Source organism: Aquarana catesbeiana, linkage group LG04 (genome assembly GCF_042186555.1).
Source record: "Aquarana catesbeiana isolate 2022-GZ linkage group LG04, ASM4218655v1, whole genome shotgun sequence".
Taxonomy (NCBI): Eukaryota; Metazoa; Chordata; class Amphibia; order Anura; family Ranidae; genus Aquarana; species Aquarana catesbeiana.
In genome coordinates this window covers 488,118,401-488,137,214 of record NC_133327.1, presented here as the reverse complement: position 1 = coordinate 488,137,214, position 18,814 = coordinate 488,118,401, and the positions used below count along the sequence as shown (strand labels likewise).

General features: G+C 42.8%; 1 protein-coding gene across 1 annotated transcript in view; it reads right to left on the bottom strand.

The window, feature by feature from the left end:
- Positions 1–18,814, bottom strand: part of MAP4K3 (mitogen-activated protein kinase kinase kinase kinase 3) — a 1,235,976-nt gene that overhangs the window by 263,129 nt on the left and 954,033 nt on the right. Inside the window, exon 24 of the mRNA XM_073628950.1 lies at positions 5,537–5,621. Coding sequence (XP_073485051.1) covers positions 5,537–5,621 — 85 coding nt within the window. The remainder of the gene's footprint in view (positions 1–5,536; positions 5,622–18,814) is intronic.

The window sequence follows — 18,814 nt, the reverse complement described above, 5'->3', positions numbered from 1 at the left end:
TCCACAGACCTCAAGATTACACAGGTCGCAGGTAACTTGCAATTTTCAGGTTGAACAAGCGAGGGGTCCCCAATGCTGTATCTCCCTGGAGGCATGCAGCCAACAACCCCCTGATGTGTATCCTTAAGAAGCAGCAAGGTAGAACAATGAGAAACAGAAAAGACACCCCTCACTGCTGTGCCTTTCTGATATGCAGCCGATAAGGCAGTAAATATAGAACATACAGGACACAAACAATCTTCAATCTTTGTGTATGTCTGATGTGTAGTACTATACCAATACTGAGCAGAGACGCCACCACCCTCAATGTGTCTCCCTGCTGAGGCAGCAAAAACAAATCAGAAAAGGACAAGCAACCTCACTGCTGTGTCCCTTCTGATATACAGCCAATAAAGCAGTAAATGTAAGACATAAAAGGACAGACAACCTTCAATCTTGTATATATCTGATGTGCAACAATAATCTGAATAGAGATAGCGCATCCATATTGAAGGGATTTGGCATGCGACTCAACATGTCAAATCGCATGCCTAAAATCGGCAGCCTTTGCCGTTAATAGCACGGTCAGCCCGACGCCACTTTGCGGGGCTGCACCGATTACCAAAGGCAGTACCAGTACTACCCCTGGCACAGGTTCAATTTGTATTTCCCAACAATTCAGGACCATCAATCTTCACTACTGCCTTGCTAATAAGCAACCAATAAGGCAGTAATACAGGACACAAAAAACCCCAGACAGAACTCAATTTTGAGTATGTCTGATGTGCAGCAATATAACAAATATGAGCAGAGGTGTCACAAGACTCAATGATGTGCATTTCCGCCATGCGTCACAAGACCAGAAAGTACAGACCACCTTCCCTGTTGTATTTTTCTGATCTGTAGCCAAATAAGGCAGTACCTTTAGGATATAACAGACAACAACCAAGCTTCAGTGCAGTGCATTTCTGATGTACAGCAATATACCCCTTATGAGCAGAAATGTCACATATCTCAATGTGTATTTCTGCTGTGCCACAAAACATCCCAGCAAGGACAAACCTTCACTACTGAGGTCTACTGGTGTGCAACCAAGGAGGAGTCATGGTGTATCCCTTTATGAAATAACCAAACAAAGCAATTTTATCCCTAGGCATAGCCTGGGCTGTAGATACTAACACTTCACCCCCAGTGAAGGAACAAATCCTAAAATGGTTAGACACCTTGCTATAGTAGCTGTTGTCCTACCTTACCTCCGTAGACTGAGCAAACGCTGACCAGCTCACACACAGGTGGGGCTGATCAGAAACTAAAGTCTCAATGAGCCCAGCCCTAGAGACCAATTTAGGGCAGCCTCTAGAAAAGGTGGTCACCAATTTAGCCTGGAGGAAAATAGCCACCTGCAGGCCTTAAACAAGCAACCATGTATCTATCTAGCTCTTGCATATGTTTGCACAGAAAATCCTTAATTAAAGGATATAAGAAGCGATTTATGGTAAATCGCCTTTAGATCTGTCACTGAGTTGACTGTAGCCCAAACCAACAAAAAGGTTTTTCTTACCTCCTGCACTATAATATAACCACAATGTAAAGGTGGAGTGGGAGGTTGGAGCTTATGACTTCAGATTCCTAGCAGCTGGGCTAATAGGGCCATATAACCTAGTGCACCTGCTGACCAGGAGAGCTTACTCCTGAATCCTTCAACCATTGCACAATCCATAAATTGTTCAGTGGTATACCTGGCCTGTAAGGAACTCTTTGTATCTACCAGGTCCCCGTCCCCCCCCTTCGCTCTATTCATCCCTACTAATGTCCCACAACCGGACATATAGGGAGAGGCTGGCAACCTACTGTTGTGATAACCACAGTGTCTCTGCTGTAAGAGGGAGCTGTGGGTGGTGGTTTTAGCAGTAGCTCTGAGCTATTTTGTTATGCAGACCCCAGGTCCTGCACGGTACCACTCAGTAAATACAGGGGGAAGGGGAAGAAATGCCTTACCTATCTCTTTCCCATCTGAAGTGGTTTAGGCACACTCGCTCCTCTGCACCACTTGTCCACCATACAGCATCTCTGATGTAAGAGGAAGCTGTAGCTGGTGTTTTTAGCAGAAGCTTCTGGGCTATTTGAATCCAGACCCCAGGGGAGATGATCTCAAATGCCCAGAAACCATCTGGCTGGGATTGGGGATTTTGCAGCTAAATTCCCAAGGTAAAGAAAAGTACTCACTGTTGTCGTCTTCCCCTTTTGCCACAGCCACCGGGCTTGCTTTTCCATCCTTATGGTCCACACGCAAGGAGGATAGCCACCAAAGTGCCCCCCCACCTGCTGTCCCCGTAGGGAGCTGCAAGGTTAGGCTGTGTCCTGCCAGTCAGTATATACACCTGGGGGGGCAATGCCGTACGTTCCTCATTCCATTCTGAGGTGGTTTAGGCAGACATCCACCGTAGTGAACTGGTGCCTCCTCGAAAGGAGGATTGGGCGCCTGCTCCTGCTGACTCTCAGCCTTCCCTCCTGGGTAAGAATGCGGGTCGTTCAGGTGGCGCCTTTCCCAGCAGCCCATGCGAGCTACCAGGGGCCCAGGAGTCGGGAGCCCTGGAAAGAACTGACAGCCAGCACCCCTGTCTGAACGGACGCCCGGACAGGTAAGGGGGGAGACAGGAAAAAGGCCCCTGAAGTTCTGGGGACACCACTGTACCCAGGGGCCTTCAGCTCTCAGGGGGGCTCTTCCAGTTTCTGCTGCCCCCCCTGAGGAAAGGATAGGGGAACCCCCCAGGAAGGGTAAATATATCCGGCCAGACCCAGAGGCCCATCAGGTACTAACCAGGCCCGACCCTGCTTAGCCTCCAAGATCATACGAGATTGGGCAGGTGGCGCCCTCTTTCACTGTCAGGGTGATGTGGCCGTAGGCCTTCCCAGGCATTTGGTCCGGCTCCCAGGGGGGGACCACCAGCCCCAGGCTTCGGGTTATTTGGAAAAAAACAAACGGTTTCGCTGTGTAGGGAGAAACACAATCAAAAACTGGGGATCAAGGGGAAGGGTGGGGACTTAAAACAGCTGTCGATTGATTGTGTTTCCTGTAGGGAGGAGCCTCTCATCTCAGGTGTGCCGTCCTGGAAGATGACTAAGAGAAAACAAAATTTTATGACAAAAACTTTTTTTTTTCAAAAATGTTGGTCTCTTTTAGTTTGTTTAGCAAAAAAAAAAAAAAACCCAGAAGGGATCAAATACCACCAACAGAAAGCTCTATTTGTGGGAAGAAAATTATAAAAATTTAGTTTGGGTACACTATTGCAAAGCTGAAAATTGTCCTGGGCAGGAAGGGGCGAAAGTGCTTGGTATTGAAGTGGTTAAGATAGTCGGTGTTAGTGTGAGGGATTAGCTCAGCAGCAGGTTGTGGTTTGACCCCCTGGATAGGTTCACAGCACTTTAAACAGGCACAGCAAACAGGAGCAGAAATCAGGAACAAAAAAAAACAAAAACATAAAACCTTGCTACTAGCATAAAACTAGTAAAACTTCAGCTCAATTACCTATTTTTTTATTGTCCCCCAGTCACCCATGTGAACTAAAGTTGCCATATAAGCTGTGTCTCACTGAACAGGAGCTGTATTTTACCAAGCAGGTAGTTCAGTACTACCTAGTCTGACATAGGCCCCTTTCACACGGGCTTTCCTATTAGGTCAGCCTGACGGTTTCTCAGGCAGATCTGATTGAAAGCTCCATGCAGGTCTGGAAAAGGACTGCGTTCTTTTCTGCGTACAAAACGTGTTTGATCGGCAGCCTGATGTATACACAAGACTGTTTAAACCTGGCAGCCCAGTCATGCATTAACATGTGCAGAGCCATGCCGCATGCCTAATGTTTGAAGTAAAACAGAAAATCTAACACAGGAATGTGAAGATTTACTCTACTGTGCATACTGGGCAACAAATGACACCATGAAACTACATGAACAGTGCACATCCTATGCAGGTTAAAAAAAACAAAAAACATAAGGTGCAGGTAGGAAGGTTTATAATGCCTTTAGGGAGAGGTTTTTGCTAAAACAGGACACTGCAGGCAGCTTCTGGTAAGCATCTTTTAGTCTAGAATGGCTGACTGCCTAGAAGAATAGAATGTAGCTAATGTTATAAAAATTTAAAAATAGTACATGTAAAATACCGTAACTAAAACCCTTTAAAAATCTGGGAAGAATAACAGTCAGATTACAGTATATATATATATGTATATATACACACACACGGTATATACATACACCAGCCCTCAAAAATTCCACTCGCCTGCTCGCATTTTGCGAGTAGATTTTGAGGGCTGGCAAGTGTGGGCTGCCTGGGAGCGGGGGCGAGCACCGCCGGCAGCCTGGGTTGTATGGGAGCCATTCTCACAGCGATCGTAGGGGAAGAGAGAGGAGAGCCGCCGCCGCCTGGTTTATCAGAGCGCTGGGGAACATAACAGCTTTCATTTCAATTGCTGTGTGTTCCCCACAGCGCACCGACATATACAGCCCCATCCTCTTTGTCTGGGCATTTTGATACAAAAAACCAAAGTGCAGCGCTAGGAGTATCCAGCATATACTAGACACATATGTGAAAAACAAATAAAATAATTATTGAACATATACATATGACACCATCAAATGTGAAAAGCCAGGCAAAAGCCCTGATTTAATTGGAGTGTCCAAATATAAACCAGGACAGCAAATGGTGAAAGTCCATAATATGGGCCAGGGTTTCTCAACTCCAGTCCTAAAGGCGCCCCAACAGGTCATGTTTTCAGGCTCTCCATTATTTTGTACAGGTGATTTGATCAGTTTCACTGCCTTAGTAATTACCACAGCTGTTTCATCTGAGGGCAATCCTGAAAACATGACCTGTTGGGGCGCCTTGAGGGCTGGAGTTGAGAAGCACTGACATGGGCGGTAAAGAAAGGTGTCTTCTCCAAACGGAGGGCATTTTGATAGACAGATCACACCTTCAATCCTGGGGGAGGGGCTGTATATGACGGCGCGCGGTGGGGAACACACAGCTATTAAAATGAAAGCTGTTATGTTCCGCGGCGCTCTGATAAACCAGGCGGCGGCTCTCCTCCCCTGCACAGGTAGGCTGCACTGGGGACACAGGCTGCACTGGGGACACAGGTTGCACTGGCAGTCACAGGCTTCACTGGTGGACACAGGCTGCATTGGTGACACAGGCTGCACTGGCGGGCACAGGATGCATTGGTGGACAGGAGCAGGCTGCATTGGTGGACAGGAGCAGGCTGCATTGGTGGACACGGGCAGGCTGCATTGGTGGACATGGGCAGGCTGCATTTTTGGGCATGGATAAAGTTGTTGTTAATATTTATTTTTATAACTTAATTCTGCATAAAACATTTAATTGTAATTTCATGAGATAATTTACAAGGGCGTGTTTAGGGGTGGAATTAGGGGCGGGCAGGGTAGGGGTTGGGCGGGGCAACTGGTGGCGAGTAACCCTTGAGGCCTGGCTAGTAGTTCAGGACTTGAAATTTTGAGCCCTGCATACACTTTATTCAATACAAAATGAAAAAGGACATACCTCTTGTTTCTGGATTTATCCATGATGTTGCACAATGGATTTTCAAGGGACAGCCATTAAATACTTTTGAAAAGCATGCACCCATCTGTGACATAAAATAATGAAAAATATTAAACATAAACAGCATTATTATTATTTATTGCTATATTTGTACATTTTAATTATAGCTCAATTGCAGTTAATAAAAAGAAATATGTAAGTAAAATCATGGTGGCTCCGACTAGCAATTGATAATGCTGTAAATTGTTGCTTTTTATAAACCTTTTACTTTAGGCTGGCCATACACTGATAGGCTGTCAGAATACAGGATGCAGTCATTGTTCAGCTGCCATTTTTCTGCTCAGTGGGAGGGAGCCAACAGGGCCACCCACTAAGTGAATTTCACCCAGTTCTTCAGGAACCGATTCAAACTTGCAGTGTGTGACCAGCTTAATATTGTTTCTTTTTAGAAACACACTGCTTCCCCTGCAGAAAAGTCCAAAGAACAGCAGAATGCAGCAGGGAGAGACCACTGCATGGTGCGTGAGAGCAGCGGCCTGGGGAGCCCTGCTGAGCAGTGTTAATTTCGTTGACTAAAATAATTTTGTTGACATTTAGTCATATTAATTTTAATTTATAATACTATTTTAGTAGACTAAAACTACAACAATTCAGATGACTAAAATACGACTAAAACTAAAATGGCATTTTAGTCAAAAGACTAACAGTACTCCGGTTTCCTCCCACACTCCAAAGACAATGCTGGTAGGTTATATGGCTTCTGTCTAAATTGGACCTAGTATATGAATGTGAGTTAGGGACCTTAGATTGTAAGCTCCGTGAGGGTAGGGACCGATGTGAATGTACAATGTATATGTAAAGCGCTGCGTAAATTGACAGCGCTATATAAGTACCTTAAATAATAATAATGATAATAATGACTAAAAATAAATTAAAATTTTACGTCAAAATTAATACTGCGCTACCACATACTGTAGGAATAAATAGGAGTCATCTACAAAGCTGCTGAAAGAAAAAAAAATAAGAAAAACACCTTTATTTTTTTTCTTAATATTTAATATTTGTAATATATTCAGGTAATACAGTATGTGCAATGGCATTACAGCCAATAGAGTTTACAATTATAGTAAAAAGTGGATTGCGCTAACTTTAGTGTATAATAACCACCATAAAGTGTGCAAATTGTGCAAAGTAAAAAATAATTCTATATTGATCCTATAATGAAGTGTTTTTCTCTGACATCTATATTGGTATATTGATACTTTTCTCTTTTTTTTGTTTTTATATTAAAAAACTTATCTTTCCCATATATTATTTCTGATCAAAATGTATCTAGGTGAAATATCTTATAGTGTTACAAATCACTGTATAAAGTGCTAGAGCTAACAAAATATTAAAAAATATATAGGTATATATATATAAGTGAGAAATAAACTGAAAACTAAAATCATACAAAGTGCCAATATTACTTAATTCATAGAATTCCCATATCAATGTATGTATGTGCTGCACAGTGCAAGAAAATTTGCAGAATTTTTTTTTTTGAAAAATGTCCCCAACATGTGCACCACAGTACACTAGATGTCCTCAGTGAGTGATCACTCCTGTGATCAGTTCTTCAATATAAAGTGCTCCAAATTCACCACTTATTGTGATTTCACCACCACCTGTTGCAATGGCCACTCACCAGATACAGTAAGAATATGCGCCTTTGGTTCATTTAGGCTTCCTGATGATGCAAAACCTATTGCGAAACGCGTAGAGGCTGCTGGGGACTTTCCTACCGCGTCCGATCCTACGGGTGTGAGGCTTTCCGCGTTCCGCACACCGCTGTGAGGAGACACTAGGACAGATTGAGACTCCGCTCTCCACATACACTGCTGTATTAGCTTGGTGCCGGCTTAGGGGCACCTAAACATGTGAGTTTGACTATGTTTTTAAATTTTTTTTAAATAAATGAGAGTTACATACTACACCATGATGGCTATTCACATGTTTTTGTGAGCACTATATAGAGCAAGAGGCACTATTGTACTGCTTGAACAGGCTGTGATTGGACCCGTCATAAACGGAGTGGTTATCCTAAATGAACCAAAGGCGCATATTCTTACTGTATCTGGTGAGTGGCCATTGCAACAGGTGGTGGTGAAATCACAATAAGTGGTGAATTTGGAGCACTTTATATTGAAGAAAAACTTTATTACTGCACAGGAGTGATCACTCACTGAGAACATCTAGTGTACTGTGGTGCACATTTTTCAAAAAAAAATGTCTGCAAATTTTCTTGCACTGTGCAGCACATATATACATTGATATGGGAATTCTATGAATGAAGTAATATTGGCACATTGTATGATTTTAGTTTTCAGTTTATTTCTCACTTATATATATACCTATATATTTTTTAATATTTTGTTAGCACTAGCACTTTATACAGTGATTTGTAACACTATAAGATATTTCACCTAGATACAGTTTGATCAGAAATAATATATGGGAAAGAGAAGTTTTTTGATATAAAGCCAAAAAAAGAGAAAAATATCAATATACCAATATAGATGGCAGAGAAAAACACTTCATTATAGGATCAATATAGAATTATTTTTTACTTTGCACAATCTGCACACTTTATGGTGGTTATTATACACTAAAGTTAGCGCAACCTACTTTTTAGTATAATTGCATTCCACTATTTCTTGGGTGGACCCACATGATTGCAGCAAACTAGATTGATGGGTTATTAAAACTGAGTTTTGCGCCGGTAACACACCTTGTTGGACAAATATACACAATAGAGTTTACATTTTTTTTTTTTTTATATTTTCAAGTTGTACTTCTGTTTCTCAAAAAGCAATATTTTTGTTTTACTTATAAAAACTTAATATATCACAACGGCTACATCTGTGTCTTGTAGTGCATTTTTAAACTTTAAACGAGAAGTACAGGGAAAGTTCGCTTGGCTATACTTCTCCTGTAGATCACATAAGTGCAATTAGTTTTGCATTCCTGTGACCCTTTTTCAGCAGAGAGCAGGCTGAAGTCCGCTCTCTGCTGACATCACAGAAGTCAGTCCAGGGTCCGTGTCAACACGACCACAGAGTCGGGACTGGCCAGATGCCTGGACTGACACCCAGCTCAGCCTTTCAGCGAGCCGCTGAGAGCCTGAGCCAGCCGCTCTGCCCCCTCCACAGCCCAGCGCTCCAGTGAGCAAGGAGAGGGCAGAGCAGAGAGCTGTGACTCACAGTCACCAGCTCTCTGCTTGGGAGCTGTCAGAGCCGAGCGATAGGCGGTGTTTGATCGCTCGGTTCTTAGTGTAGAGGCGCCGGGGGGACAGATGCAGCATCGGACCGATGCTTGTCATAGAATCTTTTCGGTAATGCGATTGCTGACTCCACAATTGTTTTAAGGCATCAATCGACCTGAGGGACGCATATCTACATGTCCCAATTGCAAACTCATCAAAGAAATTCCTGCGGCTGGCAGTCAACCTAGATAGAAAGATATGGTACCTACAGTTCAGAGCTCTGACCTTTGGCCTCTCCCCCTTCACCCAGAGTGTTTACCAAAGTAATGGCAGAGGCGTTGGAGCCCATGAGACTGAGGGGGTCACCATCGTTCCCCTACCTGGATGACCTTCTACTATTTGCGGACTCCAGGGATCAGTTATTGGTCAGTCTGCAGTTAAAGCGGAGTCACCTCAACAAACTAGGCTGGCTCCTGAGTCAACAAACATCAAATCTGATCCCAGCGAGTGAGATTTCTGGGCTACGATATAGATTCCATTCAACAGAAAAATTTTCCTTCCAAAAGAAAAGATATAAAAAATTCAGGGAGCCGTGAAGCTAGTCCAATGCAATCTGGAAGTGTCTGTGTGGGTAGCTACGTCAGTACTAGGATTATTCACTGCTTCGATTCCGGTGGTGCAATGGGCCAGACTGGAGACTCGCCCTCTCCAGTCAAACAGTACTCCAGAGGTGGTCCCATTATCCATTGGAGAAGAAGATCAAGAATGCCACAAGGGCAAGGAAGTCCCTGTGGTGGTGAAAAGACCGAATAAATCTATCAAGGGGTCTCCCGTGGGCCGTTACCATGACCAATCACCCGACAACAGATGCTTGTGCGTGGGGTTGGGGAGCCCATCTTAAGGAGCGAACTACGCAGGTTTTTTACAGTTTTAACTGTTAAATATTTATTACTTTTTTTATCAGCCCTGTTGGGGGGGGGGGGGGCGGCTCTGGTGAGATATCAGGGCTCTAAACTGACCCCTGACATCTCTCCTTTGAGAAAGAGGGAGGGACTAAGGACACAGATCCCCCAGTCTCTTTCTCAGCAGCCTCAGCTGCACTGAAGATGAATGGACAGGAGACAGGCTCCTGTTCATTCATAAACTGAGACATCGTAAAAACAGTTTAGTGCATTCGAAAAGGAAGATGATCCCGCGGCACACCTGAGGACCACTGGTGGCACACCAGTGTGCCGCGGAACACTGGTTGAGAAAGGTTGCTCTAGGGTACATCTGATGCCTCCTGTTAGGTATCACATTCAGTGTAGCTGAAGGGTCCCCATCAGTGTGACGTCTCCCTGACAAGGTGCTCCTTGGAATATGGGTCACCTCTGTGTGGCTAGTCAGCATAAAAAGGTCTCACACATAGTATCCTCCCCATATTGGATGTTATTTATTCATAAAACTATCCTGAATCAAGAAAATAGCACATTACGGTCTCTAGATAGAGCTGATGATCATAGAAAATACTAATTTATGTCAGCTCCATCCAGTGGCCATAAAGTATTTTCCTGGTTCACACTAGACTTATGAATAAAGGGCATTCAATCTGGAGAAAAAGTAGCTTAGTACTGTTCAAATTTGCAGAAATTCACACAGAACAAATGCAGTTCCACAGAAAGAGTTGTCCTTCATTTATTTTTTCTAATACAACACTTTGACACACACTAAATACATTTATTTGTGTTTCTTCTTACTAAAGAAACGTAGCGGCACACATTTTGGTACAAATTTATGAATTAAGATTATTTATTTAATATGTTTAATAACAGAAAGGGAAACATTTTTTTCTCAAAATGTTTGGTCTTTTTTTCCCTCAGTGCTTATTAAATGCCAACAAAAGTAAGCTCTGTCTCAAAAATTCTCATACAATTTATTTAGGTACAGTGCATGATGGAGTTAATTGTCGGTAATCACAACACTGAAAACTAAAAAATGGCCTGGTAATGTAGGGGTTTTGCAGGCTGGTACTTCAGTGTTTAGGACTGCAGCTCTGGCTGACATTTCATATCAGGGTTAGCAGAACAGTGGCTTCCAATACATAAAATGCAGAAACTAAAAGTACAACTTGACATGACAGTAGTGATCTCCAACAGTTTTTGATTAGTTTAAAATGGAGCAATTATATACACACTGCTCTAATTGCTTAAATGTTTTTACAGTAAATCCGTTTTATTTCTTCTGCCACAGATATATAAAAACAACAAAGGCAAGTGTCACCGTATTTCTCAGAATTTGAAAAAGAAAAAAAAGTTAATTCTAGACATAAAAATGTCATGACAGTGGAGGTAACACTGGAAATCAAGGCCCATCAATGGCTTTGAGGCCTAGTTTCTGCTCTGCATATTTGCTGTTTAGCTTCCTTTAACTGGTAGAACTGAATATGTTCCTAACAGACAACATTTACAGACTCATTGACTGTATAGACTTCTGTAATGTAGCACTGTGTACTTCTGTTGGTTTGTTGCATTGCTAAAACTCATGCACAGATGCCGTGTTTGTGCTAAATATTCCAAATGGTATATTTCAGTGAAATGATATATGCAATGATTGTTTCAAAACACCCCACACAATTTCCTCACATCTAATCCCAAATCTCTGTCTATATTTGCATTTCCTCATGTTCTCATAATTGAGTAGTGACACACAGCTATTCTTCCACATTTCCAATTTTGCTTTCAGCATGTTCCTTCTAATCAACAGGGAAACAACTTTCAACTCAAAGTGGCAGTGGGAGTAGAGGCAGTGAGTCACAGGCACAAACCATATTAAATCTGTTATGTTGACAACTCGTGCAAGGGGCTGTAAAAAAAAGCATTCTAACACAGAGAATATTATATTATTATGAGTCCCCGATCAAACTTAACTGATTTTTTCGTATATATATGGCGTGCGGGGGTCAGTAAAACCACGCCCCTGAATACATCTGTTCGCGGTGAAACATGTCAGGCAGGTTGACACCAGCACGCTGAACGCTGCAGCCGATTGTTTCTTTTGATGCATGCATTCTTGAATCCTAACTGTAAGTTACTACAATAAATCTGTTTTAATTGTCATTGCGGGCTTCACTATTAGTTGCTTATTTTCTTCATTGAGCACTGCTGATTGTTATACTGAGAGCCTTGCGTCTGATGTGAGTTCCTGGAGAAGTTCATTGAGGGAGAATATTATCTGGACATCGCTGTTTCAAGCCTTGAGGGTGAATTGTAAAGGCGGACATGCAGGATGATCCTGGGATCATTATTACATACATGTTATTTTTAGCCTTCTGGTAAGCAGATCACGTTACCACGTGGTGCTGAGCGCTTTCATACATATGCACTATAGCTGGTGACTGGAATATTCATCCTTTCTACTTTGGACTTACTATTTGTTACCATTTTTAGCGCCGCATCTTTTAGATTTATCACTCATACGTCTATTTCCCAAAGGCAACCTCTGGATATGACACTGAGCACATGCACTCAACTTCTTTGGTCGACCATGGCGAAGCCTATTCTGAGTGGAACTGCTGTATGGTCTTGGCCATAATGCTACAGCTCAGTTTCAGGGTCTTGGCAATCTTCTTAACGCCTATGCCATCTTTATGTAGAGCAAAAATTCTTTTTTTTCAGATCCTCAGAGAGTTCTTTGCCATGAGGTGCCATGTTGAACTTGCAGTGACCAGTATGAGAGAGTGAGAGCGATGACACCATCTTTAACACACCTGAGAATCTGTAACACTAATGAGTCACATGACACCGGGGAGGGAAAATGGCTAATTGGGCCTAATTTGGACATTTTCATTTAGGGGTGTACTCACTTTTGTTGCCAGCAGTTTAGACATTAAAGGCTGTGTGTTGAGTTATTTTAAAGGGAACAGCAAATTTACACTGTTATACAAGTTGTACACTCACTACTTTACATTGTAGCAATGTGTAATTTCTTCAGTGTTGTCACATGAAAAGGTATAATAAATATTTACAAAAATGTGAGGGTTGTCCTCACTTTTGTGAGATAATGTATATAGGAAGTTAACCAGCAGCAGGCTCATAGCAAACACTGGTGACTAGTCTAATGGACATATAATTTTTCTGTACAAAAGAGACCAGCTGCTTAAAACACTGTCCTTCTCAAACCGCATTGAAAAACTAATGTAGGTGGATGGATCCCTGAAACTGGCAATATAGCTGTGACAGACCCATCCAGGACAGGGGCTACTGACTATAGGCCCTGGCTTTTGAGGGGGCTCTATTCTTTGGGAGGTGTGCGCTTGGGGCACTTTTGGAGTGGTTTTGCTTCAGATTCAGGTCCATGTCTCCCCAAAAACACACAGATTCTGGGAGCCTGGATGCAGATTTGGGTGGGGCCTCTGTGCCCAAACTAGCATTGACTGCTTCAACACTCCCCCCAGACTCTAAGCAGAAGATTATAATTATCTTCAAACAACATTATGCTAGTATCCCCTACAGTTATGTGTAATCTGTTTATTAATGTGTCTTTCCCTCATTGTATAATTCTCCATTGTGTGCCTCCTAGGTGTGAATCCCCATTGTAGTTGAGTAACCTATTGTTTCTGTGTGTCTTCTAGTATTGTGTCATCTTCACCTTGTTACCAAACTATTGTGGGATGTTTTTAGGTTTATGTTCATTAGATTACTGTTTCATTAGATCACTGTTAGCTGTTGATTAGCTTACTGTTTATGTTTGTTAGCTGTTCATGAGATGTACTGATATTACTGTGTACAGTTTGCATGGTTTAGGATAATGTCATCAAGCTCTTATTTGATTTTGTGTTATATATATTTTGTGTGAGTTTACAATAAAGTCAGTTCCAGTTTGCACCTAAGCTAGTGTCGTCTAGTTCTTGGGTGCAATATTCAGCTATAACACCTGGTTCCAGAGTGGAGGAAGCTGTATCTTGATGGAGGCACCAAGGCTGAGTGTGCATGCAAAGAAAGGAGATCTAGTATTGTATCATTAACCCTGGTCCCCGAGAGGTCTTTAGTCAGAGATGGAATTTGCTTCCCCCTATCTTTGAATAGATTTATTTCCTTATGATCATCCTAAGCATCACATATCTTTTTAATGCACTGTGCCTTAACAGTCTTCCTGAGGTTAAAAATTCCAAGAGTGTCTTTTCAAATAAAAAGAAGATAAGACACTTGGTTTTTAATTTGCAAAAAAGTCACTGTTTAAGGAAGTCTGTACAGAACTTTTAGAGTAACAGAAGCACAAATTATTATGTAATAATATAACATTTAAAAAATATATAAATATTTTATACTGACTACTAAAATACAATGTTCATCTCTTGCTGCATGGAAAAATTATATATATATATATATATATATATATTTAGTCAGGGGTTAGCTCAAGGGGGATCACCTGGGAAAAAGGCAGTCCAAACAGTAGGTTTCCTAAAATTGTAGCCAGTTTTATTTTAAAAGGTTGCATAGATATAAAACAAAAGCAGAAAAAAAAAAATCCTTGCCATTCAGGCACTAACATATGCAGGTTCCTATCTTCTCCCAGTGACCCACAAAATAAAGATAATGCAAACCTTTTCTCTCACAAAATCATACTTCATATAAACAGCTCTCTCAGGTTTGAGGCTTTCTGAGCAATTCTTTGCTCCAGTCCTGCTTTATTTATACCACCTGTTGGTGGACACAAGTGGACCGTAAAATCTGGTCCGGATCCAACCCTAAGGTGGCTGGTAAAACCCGGACTGGATTCCATCTTAATTTCCTGCAAATGAACGCAAGCGAGGTGAAACATAACGTCCGTTAATAACCTCACTTTTCACAGTGTCACATATCCCCCCCTCTGCTCAAGCCCCTGTGGCTGAGCAACTGACCCAACCAGACAATGGACACATGAAATGGCTTCTGTGTTATTCTGGAGTGTCCCAGCTCTATGCTCCACTGTGAACTTAAATACTTGAAGGGCAAGTAACCACCATGTCACCAGACTGTTTTTCTCCTTGTTATCACACATACATTTCAGAGGGGCATGATCAGTGACTAGTTCGATTGGTCTCCCCAACAGGTAATATTTCAGGGCATCTAAGGCCCATTTGATAGCTAAACATTCCTTCTCAACATTGGCATAGTTTTTCTCATGTCTGTTAAGCTTTCTGCTCAGGTAGACCACTTGGTGCTCCTCACCGTTTGATTTGGGACAGTACAGCACCTAGTTCCGCATCAGAGGCATCTATTTGTAGCACAAACTCCTATGTGAACTCTGGGGTCACTAGCACAGGTTGTACACAAAGAGCTTGCTTTAACATATGAAATGACTTCCCTGCCTCAGGATTCCACTTAATCATGACTGACCCTTTACCCTTTCGTCAGGTCCGTTAGTGTGGCTTCAATGGTTGCAAATTGGGTAAAAACGCCTATAGTATCCTGTGATCCCAAGAAATGAACAAACTTTTTATTTATAGGTTGGGGTCACTTTTGAACCACCTCAATTTCATTGATCTGAGGCTTCATCAGCACTCGTCCAATAACGTAGCCAAGGTAGTTGGCCTCCTCCAAGCCAATGGCACACTTTCTGGGGTTGGCAGTGAGACCTGCCTTCCTAAGGGAATCTATTACTGTTGGACCCGGGGCAAATGAGATTCACAATCTGGACTGTGGATGACTACATCATCCAAACAGGTGGCTGCATATTGGCCATGTGCTCTTAATGTTTTATCCAACTTATCTCTGGAAGGCAGGAGCACCATGCAAACCAAAAGGCATCCGCTTATACTGGAAAGTCCCCCCGGGGGTAGAAAACGCTGTTTTCTCATTTGCAGATTCTGTTAGGGGTATCTGCCAATAACCTTTAGTCAGATCTAAAGTAGTTATGTACCGAGCACTTTCCAATCTGTCAACAAGCTCGCCGACCCGGGGCATTGGGTACGCATCAAATTTGGACACGCTATTCAACTTCCTGAAATCATTACAAAATCTTATAGTCCATCTGGTTTTGGGACCAACACTATGGGACTTGACCAGTCACTGTGGGACTGTCAGAAACCATGAATCAGACTGAGACAGAAGTACAGTTGAATCACACTTGTTTAATAATAATAAAAAAGGTAAACAGAGTAAACGTAGTCAAAACATAGCCAGAGTTCAGGGACCGGAACGGATAGTCAGACATGCCAAACGTCAGGGAGCCGGAGATGAGCGTAGTAGAACAGGAAGCAGTATCTGGAGCCAGAAGGGATGTCAGCCAAGCAAGTCTTTAACAGGAACGCAAGAGATAGTCTCTGTGGTGCTGACCAAGGCGAAGGCAGAGATCCTCTGGGCTGGACGGCTTAAATAGGCAGGACTGACGAGCAGGATATCATCAACGGGTAAGTAGCTGTGGAGAGATAGGAGCTGGCAATTAGCCAACAGCTGAGCGGCCAGCCCAGAGAAGGAAGGGCTGAGCCCAGCCCTGACAGTACCCCCTCCTCAAAGACCCCTCCCCCTCGGAGGACCACCAGGCTTGAGGGAAAAACCTCATGGAAATCACGGAGAAGGACAGGGGCATGTATGTCCAAGGTGTGTTCCTTCAGACTGTACCCCTTTCAATGCACCAGGTACTGTATGTGTCCACAGAACCTACAGGAGTCAACAATGGACTGTACTTCATACTCCTCATGGTTCGAAACCTGTTCAGGGTGAGGACTGTGGCACGAGGTGGTAAAGCAGTTGCAGACCAAAGGTTTTAATAAGGAGACATGAAATACATTTGAGATACGCATATTAGAAGGAAGGTCTACTGCGTAAGCCACTGGGTTAATCCTGTGAAGAATACGGAAAGGCCCAATAAACCGAGGTGAGAACTTCAGAGAGAGAACATGAAGTCTATTCAACTTCCTGAAATCATTACAAAATCTTATAGTTCCATCTGGTTTTGGGACCAAAACTATGGGACTTGACCAGTCAGTGTGGGACTGTCAGAAACCATGAATCAGACTGAGATAGAAGTACAGTTAAATCACACTTGTTTAATAATAATAAAAAAGGTAAACAGAGTAAACGTAGTCAAAACATAGCCAGAGTTGAGGAACCGGAACGGATAGTCAGACAAGCCAAACGTCAGGGAGCCAGGGATGAGCGTAGTAGAACAGCAAGCAGGATCTGGAGCCAGAAGGGATGTCAGCCAAGCAAGTCTAACAGGAATGCAGGAGATAGTCTCTGTGATATTGACCAAGGTGAAGGCAGAGATCCTCTGGGCTGAGCAGCTTAAGTAGGCAGGACTGACGAGCAGGATATCATCAACAGGTGAGTAGCTGTAGAAAGATAGGAGCTTGCAATTAGCCGACAGTTCAGAGAAGAAAGGGCTGAGCCCAGCCCTGAGAGGGACTCCTCTATCACGTCCAACTCTAACATGTAATTACTTCATTTGCAACTGCTTCTTGCCTAGCTTTGGGTATTCTATAGGGCTTTACGTTTATGCGGACGCCTGGTTCCGCAATTATGTCATGCTGTATAACTGTGGTCAGTCCGAGCAGGTGAGAAAAAAAGTCTCTATTTTTACTCACAAACTCTTTAACGTCCTTCTGTTGGGCCATCGACAAGGTTTCAGTTAAGGGTACCTCAGGGATCCCAGGGGACATTTTTTTTGGGGTGTTGAGACTGCCAGTAAAGTCTCTCTGTCCTTCCAAGGTTTCAGGAGATTAACGTGATATATTTGCTCTGGCTTCCTTTTTCCTGGCTGGTAAACTTTGTAGTTTACTTCCCCTACTCTTTTCATAATTTCAAAGGGACCTTGCCACTTTGCTAGGAATTTACTCTCAACTGTGGGGACTAGTATCAGCACTCTATCACCAGGGTTGAAAGTTCGGGTCTTGGCACCCTGATTAGAACCCTTCTCTGGGCCTCCTGAGCTTGCGCCATATGTTCCTGTACAAGCATGACAGCGGCAATCCTATCTTGCATCAATGAGATATGCTCCATGACGCTTCTATATGATGTGGTCTCTCCCTCCCACGTTTCTTTTGCAAAATCTAGCAATCCCCAGGGATGTCTACCATACAGTAGTTCAAATAGGGAGTAACCTGTAGAGGCCTGAGGTACCTCTCGTATAGCAAACATCGTATAGCAAACATGAGGTACGGCAGCAAAAAAATTTTTCCCATCTTTGTCCACCACCTTTTTTAACATGCTTTTGAGCGTTTTGTTATATCTCTCTACAAGACCATCAGTTTGGGGGTGGTAGACAGAGGTACGGAGATGGGAGATTTTGAACAACTTGCATAATTCTTTAGGGACTCTGGACATAAATGGTATGCCTTGATCCATTATTAATGCTTTTGGAATACCAACACGACTAGTCTTAGCTGAGGTATAATGCAAGGGAATGGCATACCGCGTGGCATAGTCCAGTATTACCAGTATGTGCCGATGGCCCTGGGCAGACTTTACTACTGGTGCCACCAGATCAATCCCAATTCTTTCAAAAGGCACTTCAATGATCGGCAACGGTACCAGCGGACTGCAAAAATGGGGTGATGGCGCAGAATACTGACACTTTGGGCATGACTTACAATATTTTTTGACATCTGCATATAACCCAGGCCAAAAGAATCTCTGGGTTATTCTCGCCTTTGTTTTCTTTATACCCAGGTGTCCACCCATTATATGACCATGGGCTAAATCTAATACCATACAACAATAGGGTTTGGGAACCACTAGTTGCTCTACCTCCTCCTCTCCTTGCTTTACCACTTGATACAGCAAGTTATTTTTAAGCATGTAGGGAAAAGACACCCCTTCATTAGGTTCAACAGATTCACCATCAATCATTTTAACATTTTCTCTGGCTATACTGAGTGTGGGGTCTCTTAGTTGTTCCGTACAAAAGTTATCTTTCCTGACTTCTAAGTCATGCACCACATTCTGACCACTCTCACTATTAGACTAAGAGATCATTTCTTGTTCATTAACCTCAAGCTGGGGGCTAGATTCCAGTTCCTTCTGTTCCCCAGCCATTACAGAAAAGGGAAAAGGATCTACCCCTCCGTTGGACAC